Source organism: Oncorhynchus mykiss, chromosome 17 (genome assembly GCF_013265735.2).
Source record: "Oncorhynchus mykiss isolate Arlee chromosome 17, USDA_OmykA_1.1, whole genome shotgun sequence".
NCBI lineage: Eukaryota > Metazoa > Chordata > Actinopteri > Salmoniformes > Salmonidae > Oncorhynchus > Oncorhynchus mykiss.
The window spans coordinates 37,922,643-37,941,764 of NC_048581.1; the positions used below are offsets into that span (position 1 = coordinate 37,922,643).

The 19,122-nt window shown below is 41.9% G+C and overlaps 1 protein-coding gene across 13 annotated transcripts in view; it reads right to left on the reverse strand.

Annotated features, from left to right (window-relative positions):
- The window catches only part of ptprt (protein tyrosine phosphatase receptor type T), a 413,011-nt gene that overhangs the window by 40,524 nt on the left and 353,365 nt on the right, over positions 1-19,122 (reverse strand). For 9 of the 13 annotated variants that reach the window (XM_036949848.1, XM_036949853.1, XM_021568407.2 and 6 more), the window contains one exon: positions 13,064-13,260. In XM_036949848.1, coding sequence (XP_036805743.1) covers positions 13,064-13,260 — 197 coding nt within the window. The remainder of the gene's footprint in view (positions 1-13,063; positions 13,261-19,122) is intronic. The other 4 variants (XM_036949849.1, XM_036949851.1, XM_021568415.2 and 1 more) reach the window with 1 other exon arrangement.

A 19,122-nucleotide genomic window follows, 5' to 3' on the forward strand; every position in this document is an offset into this window, starting at 1 on the left:
GCAGTAAGCCAAGGTAAGTTGCTAGCTAGCATTAATCTTATCTTATAAAAAACAATCAATCATAATCACTAGTAACTACACATGGTTGATGATATTACTAGATATGATCTAGCGTGTCTTGCGTTGCATTTAATCTGACTGAGCATACAAGCATACAAGTATCTAAGTATCTGAATGAGCGGTGGTAGGCAGAAGCAGGCGTGTAAATATTCATTCTAACAGCACTTTAGTGCATTTTGCCAGCACCTCTTCGTTGTGCGTCAAGCATTGCGCTGTTTATGACTTCAAGCCTATTAACTCCCGAGATGAGGCTGGTGTAACCGAAGTGAAATGGCTAGCTAGTTAGCGCGCGGTAATAGCGTTTCAAACGTCACTCACTCTGAGCCTTCTAGTAGTTGTTCCCCTTGCTCTGCATGGGTAACGCTGCTTCGATGGTGGCTGTTGTCGTTGTGTTGCTGGTTCGAGCCCAGGGAGGAGAGGGACGGAAGCTATACTGTTACACTGGCAATACTAAAGTGCCTATAAGAACATCCAATAGCTAAAGGTTAATGAAATACAAATGGTATAGAGGGAAATAGACCTATAATTCCTATAATAACTACAACCTAAAACTTCTTACCTGGGAATATTGACGACTCATGTTAAAAGGAACCACCAGCTTTCATATGTTCTCATGTTCTGAGCAAGGAACTGAAACGTTAGCTTTCTTACATGGTACATATTGCACTTTTACTTTCTTCTACAACATTTAGTTTTTGCATTATTTAAGCCAAATTGAACACATTTCATCATTTACTTGAGGCTAAATTGATTTTATTGATGTATTATATTAAATTAAAATAAGTGCTCATTCAGTATTGTTGTAATTGTCATTATTACAAAATGTTTTTTTTTTTTTTTTTTTTTTTTTTTTAATCGGCCGATTAATCGGTATCGGCTTTTTTGGTCCTCCAATAATCGGTATCGGTGTTGAAAAATAATAATCGGTCGACCTCTAGTTAGGACTCGCCTGCTAACCATTTTGGATTCTGAATACCTCACGAGTAGGGATATACAGTACCAGTCAAAAGGTTTAGATCACCTACTCATTCAAGGGTTTTTATTTATTTTTACAATTTTATACATTGTAGAATAATAGAGAAGACATCACAATCATGTAGTAACCAAAAAAAAATTAAACAAATCAAAATATATAATATATATTTATGTTTCTAACTGACTGAGACATTGACAAGGATGAATATTCAAATATACAGTCTGTCAGAAGGACTCCAATAAATACATGAGCACATGATATCCCATGGTGTAACGGGACTTAAATGGAGTTGTTTGTCCTTCTCTGGATAATTTCAACTGTACAGAGAACATGACAATGTGACACGCTTGACAGCAAAAATTTGCTGAGAAGAGAGTGTTTGTCTGGTTAACAGGCTGCACAAGGGAGGCTGTGTGCTATTTTTGCATTCCTGTATAAAGGTCATAGGGGAAAATCTGTCACTGCCGCCTAATTTAAGCCAAATTGTCCTTTAGCGTCCATTAACGGATATCTGTGCTAAGATGCCGATACAACAAGCTTTCATTTGCACAGCTTTCACTTGCATACAACATACAGTTTATCCCATTTACCAGATGTTGATTCCTCATCGCCCAGTCAATTGGAAAATGGATTTGCTGTCTATCCCCCAAACAGGGAGTTTACTATTAAGGTTAAATGTGAATGCTTTCACAGGGAAGCCTCCAATCCACTCCCTATGTTTACTTCCTGTTAGAGCTGTAATATCCTGTTGCCCATCTCTGTCTGGTTTGGCCTTGGCATAAACGGTGCTCTCTCTACCCTCTGTAATAACGCTGGCAGCTGTGAAGACCCTGAGACCTCTACTCCATCATGGCATATCGGTCTCCTTATTGAGCGTAAAATAGAGCTACTCCAACACTTGTTCAGTTCCACACCACTCTGGTCTGCACTGACAGACCGAGGATGATTGATGGGTACATTCTCATAGCTCTCTGTTTCTCTTTATACTTCTGGACATTTCTCATATATACAACAGATTTGAGAAAAAGCTTTGCATGGAACAAGACCTATGGCATTCCCTTAGTCCCGAGAGCATATGTTACTGTTAAAGAAATAGATGAATTTGTGGCAGTTTGAATGTGTGCTTAACCTGGAATTCACCATAATAGCTGGTTAAAAAATGAATTGCTGTTAATCAACACAGGAAGTCTATGGTTTTACAAAGGAAAGCAGAGCCTTTTGGCATGCAACCTAAATATGACTGCCCCCTACAATTGAGGGGTTAGATCGCAGTAAGGCCAAAGTGAGGAGCACCAAAAGAGAAACAGAGAAAAATGGGAGGGAGAAAGAGTGAGAGGGAAAGGGAGGGAATGCAAATGAGAGAGAAGGGGAGAAGAGATAGCAATTAAACTACATCCAACAGGATGTAGAAGACAAAACACTGTGCCCCATAATCACTATGTGGCTAATTGACCATTTAAATTGATCAGATAGGTTCCTGTGCTTGGGCTCACCATGGATTAAAGCAGTTAGTTTGTGTGTGTTGGCGGGCTAACAGCAATCACCCCCTTGAAAGAAACAGTGGGAACACAGTGGGAACAAAGCAAGGACAAATTTAGTGGCCTCCCTTATCAGATAATAGCGTTCACAGTGGAAGTCAGACGAGAGCACACAGACACTGGGATCAAAGGCAGAGAATGTAAAAAGTTATAGATACAAACACATGGCTCAGTACTGCACCCCTCCAGACACAGACTGCGAGACAGAGAAAAGAAAGTGCTGCTTTCCCACTCCTGGAATAAAAAAAGACCCCCTGGTTACAGCTCGGCTTTTGTGCTTCCCTCTGTTCAAAACTGACAATAATACAAAGAGGCGGATGCTTGTTCAAGAACATTCAGCCAGTCAAGGTTTTGCCTTCATTCAAGCTCTAACTGTGTGCAAAGTAGTTCAGGTTGGTTGTGTATATTACAGTATGCATACAAGCTATACTTTTTTTAGCCATGGGTATGGGTTCAGGATTCAATCCAAATGAGGAAATTATTGAAATAGAAATTAATGAATGAGGTAAATATGTATAAAAAATGGAATCCAACCATAGTCTCGAGCTCATATTCCTTAACAGCTAGGCTGGCTATCTGTAGAGAAAAGAAGGGTTGTATTAATTAATCTTGGTCTGGTCCACAGAATTATTACTGACTCAGCCCCCAGATATCTGGCTCAAATTTAAGTGTCTATCCGGTAAGAATACCTTTCTATATACCAACGCTGTTAAATGGATCAAACTACCACAAAAACTTAAAGCCATACCTATCAAAACTTATTTGAAATCTAATGTCAAAAGCTGACTGATGACAACCATAGAATCATTTTCATGTCTGTATCTATGAAATGTCTGTACCACAATGGAAGTAAGTAATTTACTTTAATATCACTGTCAACTTTTTAAAATGTGTACATTTGTATTTTTTTTAAACTGTCAGATAAATCAATCAATCAACTCCAAATCCATGACTCATGTAATAATGTGATTAAGTGTTTAGAAACAAAGATATCAGTGCCATGTTCATTAGGCACCAAACAAAATAAAACAGACCGAAACATTATCCCTCGCTACCTGGACTTCAGTAACGCTTGTTTTTCTGCTGCATGCCCTAATGAACATGACCCAGGCCTGTACGCCAGTGTTTTGCAGTCCCGTGGCTCACTCTGGCTAGTGTTTATCCATTTATCGTTTCCCATCCGGTAATGAGAGCGAGTGGGAGTGAGGTGAATAATTGGATGGGGCTCTGTGGCCCCCTGCGGGGAAACGTTCAACTTCCCTTTTAGTTTGTGTTTGGGGATGGGGGGATTGATGCTCTCTTCAAAAAGAAAACGTCCTAAATGGAATCCCTTTCATCTACAATCAGTCTTTTTTTGCACATATTAATATTCTTAAAAAAGAATAAGAGAAAAGCTAGAGAAGAGGGAGAACTCCCACACTCTCATCCCTTGGTAGACGGTGGTGATAAGATGATGAGGCAGGGGTGTGGGTGGGAGAGAGGGTCACTGAACGCAAAGAAATGTAGACAGGCAGAACATCCCTAGAGGAAGCATTGTTTCACCTGCAGCCTCATCATCATCATCATTATCACACGTCCGGACATAGTCAACACATACGCACACACAAATGCACACACAAAGGATCATGTTCATAGCATTACATACATAGACACTTGAACCAAACCTTTGCAAAGTTTACATTAAAAGACAAGAGGTTGGTTGCTCCTAGATGCTAAAGCATTTATGCAGTTCTTCCACTTGTTCCAGTGAGTGGGTACTCCATGACCTTGTGTTTATCCACAGATGCCTATCACTCTGGGGCCATTAACGTCTTGGTGACTGGGGGGCAGTATTGAGTAGCTTGGATGAATAAGGTGCCCAGAGTAAACTGCCTGATACTCAGCCATAAAATAAAATATGCATATAATTAGTATATTTGGATAGAAAACACTCTGAAGTTTCTAAAACTGTTTGAATGATGTCTGTGCGTATAACAGAAGTCATATGGCTTGCGAAAACCTGAGAAAAATTCAACCAGGAAGTGGGAAATCTGAGGTTTGTAGGTTTTCAACTCATAGCCTATCGAAGATACAGTGAGATATTGGTCATATTGCACTTCCTAAGGCTTCCACTAGATGTCAACAGTCTTTAGAACTTTGTTTGATGCTTCTACTGTGAAGTGGGGCCGAATGAGAGGGGAGTGAGCCAGGTGTCTGGCAGATTGCCACGAGCTCATGACGCGGGTCATGTGAAAGTTAGCTTGCGTTCCATTGCTTTTCTACAGACAAAGGAATTCTCCGGTTGGAACATTATTGAAGATTTATGATAAAAACATCCTAAAGATTGATTCTATACTTCATTTGACATGTCTCTACGACCTGTAATATAACTTTTTGGACTTTTCAGCTGGACTTGCACTCGCGTTTGGATTTGTTTACCAAACACCCTAAGAAAAGGAGGTATTTGGACATAAATGATGAACTTTATCGAACAAATCAAACATTTATTGTGGAACTGGGATTCCTGGGAGTGCATTCTGATGAAGATCATCAAAGGTAAGTTAATATTTATAATGCTATTTCTGACTAATGTTGACTCCACAACATGGCGGATATCTCTTTGGCTGTTTTGGTCTCTGAGCGCAGTACTCAGATTATTGCATGGTATGCTTTTTCCATAAATTAAAAAAAAAATCTGACACAGCGGTTGCATTAAGGAGAAGTGTATCTAAAGTTCCATGTATAATAGTGGCATCTTTTATCAATGTTTATTATGAGTATTTCTGTAAATTGACGTGGCTCTCTGCAAAATCACAGCATGTTTTGGAACTATTGAACATAACACGCCAATGTAAAATTAGATTTGGATATAAATATGCACTACACTGTATTGTGTAACATGAAGTCCTATGAGTGTCATCTGATGAAGATCATCAAAGGTTTGTGACTAATTTTTATCTAGATTTCTGCTTTTTGTGACTCCTCTCTTTGGCTGGAAAAATGGCTGTGTTTTTCTGTGACTTGGTGGTGACCTAACATAATTGTTTGTGGTGCTTTCACTGTAAAGCCTTTTTTAAATCAGACACTGTGGCTGGATTAACAAGAATTTATCTTTTATCTTTAAAATGGTGTAAAATACTTGTATGCTTGAGGAATTTTAATTATGAGATTTTTGTTGTTTTGAATGTCTCGCCCTGCACGTTCACTGGTTGTTAGCGGGGTGGGGCGCTACCGTCCCGAATATCCCAGAGAGTTTAACCGGCCCTTGTTATGAGGTAGCATCCAAAATGGCACCCTATTCCCTATATAGTGCATTACTTTTGACCAAAGCTCTATGGGCCCTGGACTATATAGGGAATGGGCTGCCATTTGAGACACAGCCTGGGATGAGGTCGCATTGTCTTTTTCCATATTTAAAAAATAAATAAACTGTTCATACGCTGCATTAACATACAGTTGAAGTCAGAAGTTTATTTACACCTTAGCCAAATATATTAAAACTCAGTTTTTCCAATTCCTGACATTTAATCCTAGTAAAAATTCCCTGTCTTAGGTCAATTAGGATCATATGTGAAATGTTGGAATAATAGTAGAGAGAATGATTTAATTCAGCTTTTATTTCTTTCATCACAATCCCAGTGGGTCAGAAGTTTACATACACTCGATTAGTATTTGGTAGGATTTCCTTTAAATTGTTTATCTTAGGTCAAACTTTTCAGGTAGCCTTCCACAAGCTTCCCACAATAAGTTGGGGGAATTTTGGCCCATTCCTCCTGACAGAGTTGGTGTAACCGAGTCAGGTTTGTAGGCCTCCTAGCTCGCACATGCTTTTTCAGTTCTGCCCACAAATTTTCTATAGGATTGAGGTCAGGGCTATGTAATGGCCACTCCAATACCTTGACTTTGTTGTCCTTAACCTCTTGAGTGTAGGGGGCTGTATGTTGATGTTTGGATGAAAAACGTACCCAAATGAAACTGCCTATTTCTCAGGCCGAATCTAGAATATGCATATAATTGTCAGATTAGGATTAAAAAAACACAAAAGTTTCCAAAATTGTCAAAATATTGTCTGTGAGTATAACAGAACTGATATTGCAGGCGAAAACCTAAGGAAAATCCAACCAGGAAGTGCTGTTTTTCATGCCTTCCATGCCTTCCCTCCATTTAAAGGGATATCAACCAGATTCCTTTTCCTATGGCTTCCACATGGTGTGAACAGTCTTTAGGAATAATTTCAGGCTTTTATTCTGAAGAATTTGCGAGAAAGATCACATCGCGTCATTGGATGGCTGGGTGCCAGCAGTGTTTTGCATGCGCGAGCAGCTTGGAGTAGACATTTTCTCTCTCACTCTTATTGAAAAAGATATGGTCCGGTTGAAATATTATCGATTATTTATTGTAAAAACAACCTGAGGATTGATTATAAAAAACGTTTGATATGTTTCTACGGACTTTATGGATACTATTTGGAATTTCTGTCTGCCCCGTCGTGACCGCTCGAGCCTGTGGATTTCTGAACATAACGCGCCAACCAAATGGAGGTTTTGGGATTTAAAAATAATCTTTATGGAACAAAAGCAACATTTATTGTGTAACTGGGAGTCTCGTGTGTGTAAACATCCGAAGATCAAAGGTAAGCGATTCATTTTATTGCTTTTCTGACTTTCGTGACCAATCTACTTTGCTGCTAGCTGTTTGTAATGTTATGTCTGCTGAGAGAGATGTCCTAACATAAACGCTTGGATAGCTTTCGCCGAAAAGCTTTTTTGAAATCTGACATGCCAGGTGGATTAACAACAAGCTAAACTGTGTTTTGCTATATTGCACTTGTGATTTCATGAAAAGTAAATGTTTTTAGTAATTTAATTTGAATTTGGCGCTCTGCAATTCAGCGGACGTTGACGAAAATGATCCCGCTAACGGGATGGGTGCACCAAGAAGTTAAGCCATTTTGCCACAACTTTGGAAGTATGCTTGGGGTCATTGTCCAATTGGATGACCCATTTGCGACCAAGCTTTAACTTCTGATGTCTTGAGATGTTGCTTCAATATATCCACATAATTGTCCATCCACATAATTGTCCTCCCTCATGATGCCATCTATTTTGTGAAGTGCACCAGTCCTTCCTGCAGCAAAGCACCCCCACAACATGATGCTGCCACCCCCGTGCCTCATGGTTGGGATGGTGTTCTTTGGCTTGCAAGCCCCCCACTTTTTCCTCCAAACATAACGATGGTCATTATGGCCAAACAGTTCTATTTTTCTTTCATCAGACCAGAGGACATTTCTCCAAAAAGTACGATCTTTGTCCCCATGTGCAGTTAAAAACTGTAGTCCGGCTTTTATATGGCGGTTTTGGAGCAGTGGCTTCTTCCTTGCTGAGTGGCCTTTTAGGTTATGTCCATTTTTACTGTAGATATAGATACTCTTGTACCTGTTTCCTCCAGCATCTTCACAAGGTCCTTTAGCTGTTGTTCTGGGATTGATTTGCACTTTCGCACCAAAGTACGTTCATGTCTCGGAGACAGAACGCGTCTCCTTCCTGAACGGTATGATGGCTGCGTGGTCCCATGCTGTTTATACTTGCATACTTCTGTTTGTACAGAGGAACGTGGTACCTACAGGCATTTGGAAATTGCTCCCAAGGATGAACCAGACTCGGGGAGGTCTACAATTATTTCCCTGAGGTCTTGGCTGATTTCTTTTGATTTTCCCATGATGTCAAGCAAAGAAGCACTGAATTTGAAGGGAGGCCTTGAAATACATCCACAGGTACACCTCCAATTGACTCAAATGATGTCAATTAGCCTATCAGAAGCTTCTAAAGGCATGACATAATTTTTCTGGAATTTTCCAAGCTGTTTAAAGGCACAGTCAACTTTGTGTACGTAAACTTCTGACCCACTGGAATTGTGACAAGTGAAATAATCTGTCTGTAAACAATTGTTGGAAAAAATACTTGTGTCATGCACAAAGTAGACGCCCTAGCCAACTTGACAAAACTGTAGTTTGTTAATTAACAAGAAATTTGTGGAGTGGTTAAAAAACCTAAGTGTACGTAAACTTCCGACTTCAACTGTATGTGAGCTGTCGGCACTGACACGTGAGTTGTTGGTTGAATCCCAAATAGCACCCTATTCACTTTAAAGTGCACTACTTTTGCCCAGAGCCCCTAAGTGCCCTGGTTAAAAGTAGTGCAGTATAAAGAGAATAGGGTGCCATTAGTGATAGACATTGTTTGCATGCTCTGTCACACACAGAGAAGGAGGCAGAGGGCTCTATCTCAAATCAGTGTGCTATCAATGAGGTCAGGTCCCTTTATGAAGGCAACCAAATGTCCAAACGCTTTTGATTAAATGATTCCCCTCCTTGTTCTCCATGTGTTTCTAGATGTCCTCTGTTATGTGATCCGTTCCTCTGTTTGACTTTGTGGGCTGTCTCTGTGTGTGTGTGTGTGTGTGTGTGTGTGTGTGTGTGTGTGTGCGCGCCAGTGAGGGCTGGCTCCCTCTCTCAATGCATCTGTCAGGATGTGAGTAATGGGCCGATTATGCTGACAAACGCACACAGGTGGCCGCTATCGCCTTTAATCAGAGTCCCCAGATCTCCATTTCTCCCTGCCTTCCTTCCTTCTCCTCATCTCTTTGGTCCTTTCCTCTTCTCACAACCACAGGTTCACACCTCCACACAACCATTGAACAAGTCATAAACCATACTGTAGCTTCAACACAAAATGGAGAGCACACTGACAGAACACACATGAAAACATAATGTATGACATGTAAGGGGCACCATTTGAAATGAGTTGGGGCCTTCTTCACCATAATACAAAGCACTGACGTATGTATGTATGTATGTCTCAAGATATTCTCACATCACCGCAGTCACGATCCACCAACCGCAAGTAGTGTTTGGGAATGCGTGACAATTTGACTTTCCCCATGGACTGTATGAAAAAAAACATGACCTTTATATTTCATAAGCGAGCATGGAGTAAAGTGCCAACTTAATTTTCAATGGGATAGGGGCTGAAATTGTGAGGCAAATCAGGTTACAGGGGGAAGGAATAACAGAAAGGCGTTATAAAAATGTCCCCGGTGATGGATGATCCTTTAAATAAGAGGCACAATTGCTGGCTTTATCAGTGCAGGCACAGTGAGCGAGAGGAAAAGGCAATGCATCTCATGTTTACAGCCAGGCAAAGGGAGGCTACCGGAGGCCTACAGCCAAGAAGTTGAAAAGAACCTTCACAGCCTTCAGTTCACTCCACTGACCAGACATGAACAAAGCTCTAACATTCTTCCTTGTCAACTCTATGAACTTCTTCCCTTATGAACCAAGAAGGGGAAGAAACTCTTAATTCACCTACTCTTATATGGTAAGTACCAGTAAGAGATTGCCTTAGGGATGGCTTTCTCTACAAGACGTGTCTATAGACCTAAACTCAGCAAAAAAAGAAACGTCCTCTCACTGTCAACTGTGTTTATTTTCAGCAAACTTAACATGTTTCAACAACAGAGACATAAACTGAACAAGTTACACAGCCATGTGATAAACAGAAATGGAATAATGTGTCCCTGAACAGGGGGGGGGGTCAAAATCAAAAGTAACAGTCAGTATCTGGTGTGACCACCAGCTGCATTAAGTACTGCAGTGCATCTCCTCCTCAGATTTATCCGTTCTTACTGTGAGATGTTACCCCACTCTTCCACCAAGTCACCTGCAAGTTCCCAGGCATTTCTGGAGGGGAATGGCCCTAGCCCTCACCCTCTGATCCAACAGGTCCCAGATGTGCTGAATGGGATTGATATCCGGGCTCTTTGCTGCCAATGGCAGAACACTGACATTCCTGTCTTGCAGGAAATCACGCACAGAACGAGCAGCATGGCTGGTGGCATTGTCAGCCTGCCGGAAGGGTACCACATGAGGGAGGAGGATGTTTTCCCTGTAACGCACAGCATTGAGATTGAGCTTGTTGTCATTGCAGGCAATCTGATGATGCTGTGACACACCGCCCCAGACCATGACGGACACTCCACCTCAAAATCGATCCCGCTCCAGAGTACAGGCCTCTGTGTAACGCCCATTCCTTCGACGATAAACGCAAATCCGACCATCACCCCTGGTGAGACCAAACAGCGCACTTTTTGCCAGTCCTGTCTGGTCCAGCGACAGTGGGTTTGTGCCCATAGTCGACATTGTTGCTGGTGATGTCTGGTGAGGACCTGCCTTAGAACAGGCCTACAAGACCTCAGTCCAGCCTCTCTTAGTCTATTGCGGACAGTCTGAGCAGTGATGGAGGTATTGTGCGTTCCTGGTGTAACTCGGGCAGTTGTTGTTGCCATCCTGTACCTGTCACGCAGGTGTGATGTTCGGAGCTGTTAGTGTCTTAACGACCGTTCCACAGGTGCATGTTCATTAATTGTTAATTGAACAAGAATGGAATTCAGTGTTTAAACCCTTTACAATGAAGATCTGTGAAGTTATTTGGATTTTTACAAATTATCTGTGAAAGACAGGGTCCTGAAAAAGGGGTGTTTCTTTTTTTGCTGAGTTTAGATACAATAGTCAAGTACCTACAGCAGAGGCAAAGCCCTGGCAGGGCCAGGTTGCCAGATTGAACACTGACCCACCCAATCAGGATGGCCGAAAATAAAAATTGGCTTTAAATGAAAACGTATTTGATGTTTGTATTGTCTCCTGACTAAATCAGAATAGCCTGCCTTGGTAGGCCAGGTTTATGTTTGCTGATTCAAGTGAGTGAGTTTGGTGACCGCATTTATCTGGTCCCCAAACATATCAGCAAAAAGGGCTAGGCCTACTTTTTAATTCTAGATATCATGGTGGATGTTTTTCACATTGCCATGATTTTAGGTCATTCAGAGTAGCCTATATCTGTTTCTCATATTTTTCGCCAGGCAGGCTGTTTTGGCAAAATTAGAGTATACCCACTTCTCAATGCACCACAACTGATGTCAGGGTATTTTTGCTGTCATTTTGCTGTTGGCCCAGTCACTTTTACTCAGGTCCAGCCACACAGCAATTTCTACCTATGCTTCTGACCTACAGCATAGTGTTCCTGGAAGGCTGACTACGTAGCATAGTGTTGAGTGACCTTTGTCAATTTGAATAGGGAAAATAATCCTTGGTCTGGATATTCCGGAATGTCCATCTGTGGATGCTCTACAGATTGTCAAACTATCTGTAGATAAGCAATTGTTTGCTAAGGTTACGGTTAGGTTTAGAATAAGGGTTAGGGTAAGGGTTAAAGTTAGGGAAAGGGTTAAGTTTAGGGTTAGTAGATAGTTGAAATGTGATATCTACAGATGGACTACCCAAATAAAGTTTTACCGAATCCTTTGTTTGTTAGATAAAAACAGGCTTTACATGAGTATTTTTCTATAAAGCTTAGAAAACCCAGGTGGTGTCTGCAGACTCGTTTGAGTTAATAAAAGTCTGAACCCAGAGGTAAGTCTAAAGTAGAACACAAACTTGCAGCAATATTGAGGGTTAAATTCTTTCAATCTCAGGTTAAAAGGACAAATAATTGGTTGAGAGTTTTGGCATTAGGAATACGACTGTTGGCGTTATTTGTAGTTTCGTGATATCCAATTGGTAGTTACAGTCTTGTCCCATCGCTGCAACTCCCCTACGGACTAGGGAGAGGAGAAGGTCGAGAGCCATGCGTTCTCCAAAACATGACGAAGTCAGCTTGCAGGCACCTGGCCCGCCAGCACGATGGGATAAGGAAATCCCAGCCGGCCTAACCCGGACAATTGTACACCGTCTCAGGGGTCTCCCAGTCACGGCCAGCTGTGACACAGCCTGGGATCGAACCAGGGTCTGTAGTGATGCCTTAGACCACTGCACCACCCGAGAGGCCCAAAGTGACCTAACTTAAAAGGGGGCACCAAAGTGGCACAAACTTTAAGAAAAAAACTAAATTAAAATACTTTACTGGACTTAATTAGGACGCAATGCGTGAGTAATTCAAAAGTTATGGTCTTTAGTGGAGAAAAAAACACTCACATTCCGAGACGACTCAAACGTCGATCAATAGATGGGGTGGAACTGAGAATTAATTGTCTTTAATTTGTTTTGGTAAACTATCGATATTAATTATGTTTTCAAATGTGATTTTCAATAAATATTTGATAAGTGCACCACCAGTGTGTTTCCCTTATTAAAAAGATGGGAAGTGCAAATTAGATTTCATCATATCATTCAAACAAAGATGTGCCGTAATCAAATAAACTAAAACAGATCTCAAACAACAAAATTATTCCTTCAAGGCAGAAAGTCAGCAATGCAACTGGACATAATGATATCTGGTCGAAATGGAAGATGTCATGTAAAAGAGGAAACTGACGATATTGGAAGTTTGAATAGAACATCAAAGTTATCTTGAAAACATTATTATCTTACAAGTTCCTGGGAGACAGTCTAGCGACCACAATGCCACGACTTCCTGTCAAAAACCACACCCTGTGATGTTGATGAAACTGTACTAACCATTCTTACCTCATACTCTTCCTTAAAGCCATATCCCTGGCCACACTTCATCTGGGTAATGTGTTGGAGGAGGTCGGCTACACGGATGGCCGGCTGGAACTGGCCGGCCTGGTAGGACATCTCCACTGACTCACAGCCCCCGTACGGGTACGTCTGGATGGTCAACGATGGCTGGGCCATCTCACTATGGCTGCTGTCTGTGGACCAAGGAGAAAACACTCAGTATCCACTTACTCTGTGACATCATCGTGAGAGAGTGTTGGGTTTGGAAGTGTTTAACCGCATAGTGAACTATCTTTGTGTTAGAATGATTCAGTGGAACATTCATTAGTATTCACTACATGCCCAAAAGTATGTGGACACCTGCTCGTTGAACATCTCATAAAAGAAAATCACAGGCATTAAGATGGAGTTGGTCCCCTCTTTGCTAATATAACATCTTCTGAGGAGGAGGCTTTCCACTAGATGTTAAAACATTGCTGCAGGTACTTGCTACCATTCAGCCACAAGAGCGTTAGTGAGGTCAGGGGACTGATACTGGGCGATTAGGCTTGACTCGCAGTCGGCATTCCAAGTCATCCCAAAGGTATTCGATGGGGTTGAGGTAAGGGCTCTGTGCAGGCCAGCCAAATTCTTCCACACCGATCTCGACAAAACATTTCTGTACGGACCTTGCTTTCTGCATGGGGGATTTGTCATGCTGAAACAGGAAAAGTCCTTCCCCAAACTGTTGCCACAAAGTTGGAAGCACAGAATTGTCTAGAATGACATTGTATGCTGTAGCATTAAGATTTCCCTTCATTGGAACTAAAGGGCCTAGCTCGAACCATGAAAAATAGTCCCCGACCATTATTCCTCCTCCAGCTAATTTTACTGTTGGCACTAGGTATGGGACAGGTAGCGTTCTCCTGGCATCCGCCAAACCCAGATTCATCCGTCGGACTGCCAGATGGTGAAGCATGATTCATCACTCCAGAGAACATGTTTCCACTGCTCCAGAGTCTAATGGTGGCAAGCGTTACACCACTCCAGCCGACGCTTGGCATCGCACATGGTGATCTTAGGCTTGTGCGCGGCTGCTCGACCATGGAAACCTGACGAACAGTTCTTGTGCTGACGTTGCTCCCAGTGGCAGTTTGGAACTCGGTACTGAGTGTTGCAACCGAGGACAGACGATTTTTTACACACTACGCCTGGCCTACCACTTCGCGACTGAACCATTGTTGCTCCCAAACCTTTCCAATTCACAATAACAGCACTTACGGTTGACCGGGGCAGACATTTGATGAACTTACTTGTTGGAAAAGTGACATGCTATGACGGTGCCACGTTCAATGTCACTGAGCTCTTCAGTGAGGCCATTCTACTGCCAATGTTTGTCTAAGGCGATTGCATCGATGTTATATACCTGTCAGCAACGGGTGTGGCTGAAATAGCTGAATACACTAATTTGAAGGGTTGTACACATACTGTTGTACATAGAGTGTATAATGAAATCTCTTGTTTTCATGAAATGTTGATCTCCCAAACATTGGGATAATTCTGTAAGTGAAGACCTCTCTAGCTCTCTGGAATGTCTAGAAAAACTCATCATATTGAAAGCATGAGATCTTCGAACTCTTACAGTTGACTCTCCACAAACCCTGTTGCTAGACAACGGCCTTCCTCTATCTCGCTGCTACTCAATCATTAATGATGATACCTCAAAGTTAAATGGGTAATCCAAGAGACACTTTGCTTCACTATTCGATTGGATTGAAAGACATTCCTGCAATTGAGTCTTCCACAGATTAGGATTGGAGAGATTGAAGTAGTTTATTGCTTCTAATGAGTCCATTAAGAGGAGAAATGGGGACCTGAATGGCATAGAAATTCTCAATATTACAGGCATTAAATACCTAAGTACCATTGCGAATGTGTTAGGGTAATATTACCCCATGTTTTATTAATGTGCCTATTTGCATCTTAATTATCAAAAAAATGACACACTTAAAGTGATTCTCTGCTTGAAAAAGTGCAATCCATTCAAAACATTGTGTGCTGCCACATAATGAAATGTGAGTAATCTTGCAAGACTATTACCGCTATATCACTCCTAGTAAATACAAGCCACAAGCAGTGAGCAGACGAGGAGTATTACCATGTGTTGTGGTGGAAACAATTACTTTGCAGACAGCATCTTTTAAAATAGCTCAAAGGTTTCTAAAAGAATACACACAATTAAAGATTATGAGTGTAAATATTAGTAGTCTATGACCTTAGGAACCTCGCCAACAGTCTGTATAGGGTTGAACTGATAATTATGAAAATGGAAACAAGGTTATCACTTATACCTAACACAAAATTATGCAACCAGAGCACAGTTTCATCTCTCTAATTAATGTTATTTCCTGGTAATGTTCTATCAGGCCATGTTTACATTTCTGCTCAATACTCACACATCTCCATTTCCCATTGCTCCGTTTCTCCATAATTATTACTGATGGGAGATGGAGATAAACACGACACAAATCTACTCAGCCATGTAAAGGGGTAATGTTGGTTTATCGTTAGCATCCGTGTACATTGAGGTGGGTGAGGTGGGAGGCCTAGCAGTCGGAGAGGGAGCAGATACTGACTGTACACTGGAGACGGTAGAGGTCCAGTTAATCCTACCCAAAGCGCCCCCTCTACAGCCCTATCAGTGCAGACCTAATTCATTATTCATGTGTTTTTGACTCTGCAGCAAGATAATATCTCAAAGTGGCAGCCCGAGGGTATATTATGTTCTAAATATTATCAAGAAACAGACTCAATCCCATTGAATGCCACCGAAATACCGAGCTGTTAATGCTTGGGGCTGTGTTGAAAGGTCAAATATGCATTTAGCCAGCCATGAAATGTATTAGTACCGTGTCCCCGCTTGGTTGTAACTTATGTTAAGATATCTTCATGCTAATCATTTGATTGACTTTTGAAGGAACTTTTTGTTGCTTGAAAACGTATGCTTTTCATAACTTCATTATTATGGCTCACAGACGCATGAGCACCAGTCCTGGCCTCGTGTGATCACATGCCGTGGCTAAGTGAGTTATCAAATGAAACACGGGATACACACAGACGTTGGCATGTTTGAACTAGAATGGCGCTGGAGGAATAGGGTTCGTTTTATGGGCTCCTTACCAATTGTGCTGTATTTTTTTTGCTATCACTAACGTTGATTTGGACGAGGACTTCTGCTTAAATGAGTCAGAGGCTAAAGACATTTATTATCCCGGACCAGGCCCAAATCCCGACACTTGAAGAAGGAAGAGACGGCACTAGAGTCCGGCTTGCGGGAACCCGATGATTAATTGCGTCCATTGGCGAGCGTGCAATCACTGGAGAATAAACTGGATGAGCGTCGTTCGAGACCAAGAGAGTTTTCATCTATATTTTTTGTAGTTGTGCATTTACCATCACAAACTGATGCTGGCACTAAGACCGCATTCAACAAGCTGTATAGGGACAAGCAAACAAGAAAATGTTCACCTAGAGTCGACGCTCCAAGTGGCCAGTGACTTTAATGCAGGAAAACTGAAATCCATTTAACCTAATTTCTACCAGCATATCAACTCTAGATCACCTTTACTCCACACACAGACAATGCTCTCCCTCACCCTCCATTTGGCAGGTCTGACCATAACTCTATCCTCATGATTCCTGCTTACAAGCAAAAACACACAGGAAGTACCAGTGGATGGTAAGCTACAGGGCTGTTTCACTAGCACAGACTGAAATATGTTCCGGGATTCATCCAATGGCATTACCACATCAGTTATCGGCTTTATTAATAAGTGTATCAATGTCGTCTGAACAGTGACCATACATACAGATCCTACTACATCGGCTCTGATGCTCATCGGATGTGTCAGGGCTGGCAAACTATCACAGATGTAAAAGAGAAACCCAGACACAAGCTGTCCAGTGACGCGAGCCTGCTAGAAGACTTCAATACCTTCTATGCTTGTTTCAAGGCTAGCAACACTGAACCATGCATGAGAATATCAGCTCTTATAGACAATTATGTGATCACTCTCTCCATAGCCAATGTGAGTAAGACATTTAAACAGGTTAACATTCACAAGGCCGCAGGGCAAGACAAATTACCAGGACGTGTACACAGAGCATGCACTGACCAGCTGGCAAATGTTTTCACTGACATTTTCAACCTCTCTCTGACCCAGTCTATAATACCTACATGTTTCAAACAGACCACCATAGTCACTGTGCCCAAAAACGGCAAGGTAACCTGTCTAAATGATTATCGCCCCGTACCACTCACATCTGTAGCCATGAAATGCTTTGACTTCCTGACAGGCCGCCCTCAGGTGGTGCGGGTAGGCATCAACAAATCTGTCACACTGACCCTCAACACAGAGGCACCTCAGGGTTGCATGCTTAGTCCCCTCCTGTACTCCCTGTTCGCACACGACCCCATCACCATAATTAAGTTTGCAGATGACCCGACGGTGGTAGGCCTGATCCCCGACGATGATGAGAAAGCCTACAGGGAGGAGTTCAGAGACCTGGCAGTGTGGTGCCAGGACAACAACCTCAACATCAGCAAGTCAAAGGAGCTGATCATGGACAATAGGAAACGTATGTGCTGAGCACTCCCCCATCAACGTTCCTCAGTGTCCACATCACTAAGTTATTATCATGGTTCACACACACCAACACAGTCGTGAAGAGGGCATGACAATGACTCTTTCCTCTCAGGAGCCTGAAAAGATTCGGAATGGGCCCTCAGATCCTTAAAATGTTACACATCTGCATCATTGAGAGCATCTTTACTGGCTGCATCACTTCTTGGTATGGCAACTGCTCGACATCTGACAGCAAGGCGCAACAGAGGGTACGGCCCAGTGTACGGCCCAGTACATCACTCAGGCTGAGCTCCCTGCCATCCAGGACCTCTATACCAGGCAGGGTCAGAGGAAGGCCCTAAAACTTGTCAAAGACTTCAGCCACCCAAGTCATAGACTGTTCTCTCTGCTACTGCATGACAAGCGGTACCAATGCACCAAGACTGGAACCAACAGGACCCTGAACAGCTTCTACCCCCAAGTCCAAAGACTGTTAAATAGTTAACTAACAGCTACACAGACTATGTGCATTGACCCTTTCTGCGCTAACTCTTTTGACTCATCACATGCTCTGTTACTTTGTTTGTCTATCCTGTTGCCTAGTCACTTCATCCCTACCTAAATGTACAGTAAGTATTAACTAAATGACCACGTACCCCTGCACATCGACTCGGTGCTGGTACCCAGTGTACAGTATATAGCCAAGTTATCGTTTCTCATTGTGTATTTATTCGCTGTGTTATATTTTTTTTAATTATTTCAACAACTACAAAATCTCTGTATTGTTGGGAAGGGCCCAAGCATGTGACAATTACAATTTAATTTTATGTTAAAAGAGTCAAGTGAAAATCAATCCCCTTTCCGGAAACGTCTGTTCGTTCTTTACTTCTTTCTGAAGGCCAAACATGGCAGAAAAAATATAAAGAAAATAAAGAGGTTTCCCAGAGCAGGGTTCTGTTGTGAATATTGCTCTGTTGTGAAGGGAGGGAGGACAGCTTGGCTCAGGTTACAAGGGGGCATGGTTCGTAAAACGCTATACTGAGAAATATTATTATGTCCTAGCAAAAGAAGAAATCACTACCAATAATTTTTCTAACAGTGTTGGAAGATACAGTCTGGGAGAGTCCCTGAATCTCAAGACAGCTTGAATCTCTATTTAGGTGTACAAAGCGATATTGACTCACACCTTCGCAGCGTCTACCAACTGTGTCACAATATGGTAGAACATTGAGCACAACATGATGCTCAGAGATAATGTGGAGACATACAGGGGAAAAAAATACTTCAAAATGAACATCCTATTTTGCAGAAGATCTTCTAATAAAGGACATTGCCTTTAAAGTAATTTCGCCATTTTATTGTGCAGTACTTCCATGAGGTGCAGACTAATGATTAGTGCCGAAATCGCATTAAGCTCAATTATCAACATTAGTGCAACATTATCACTAAACA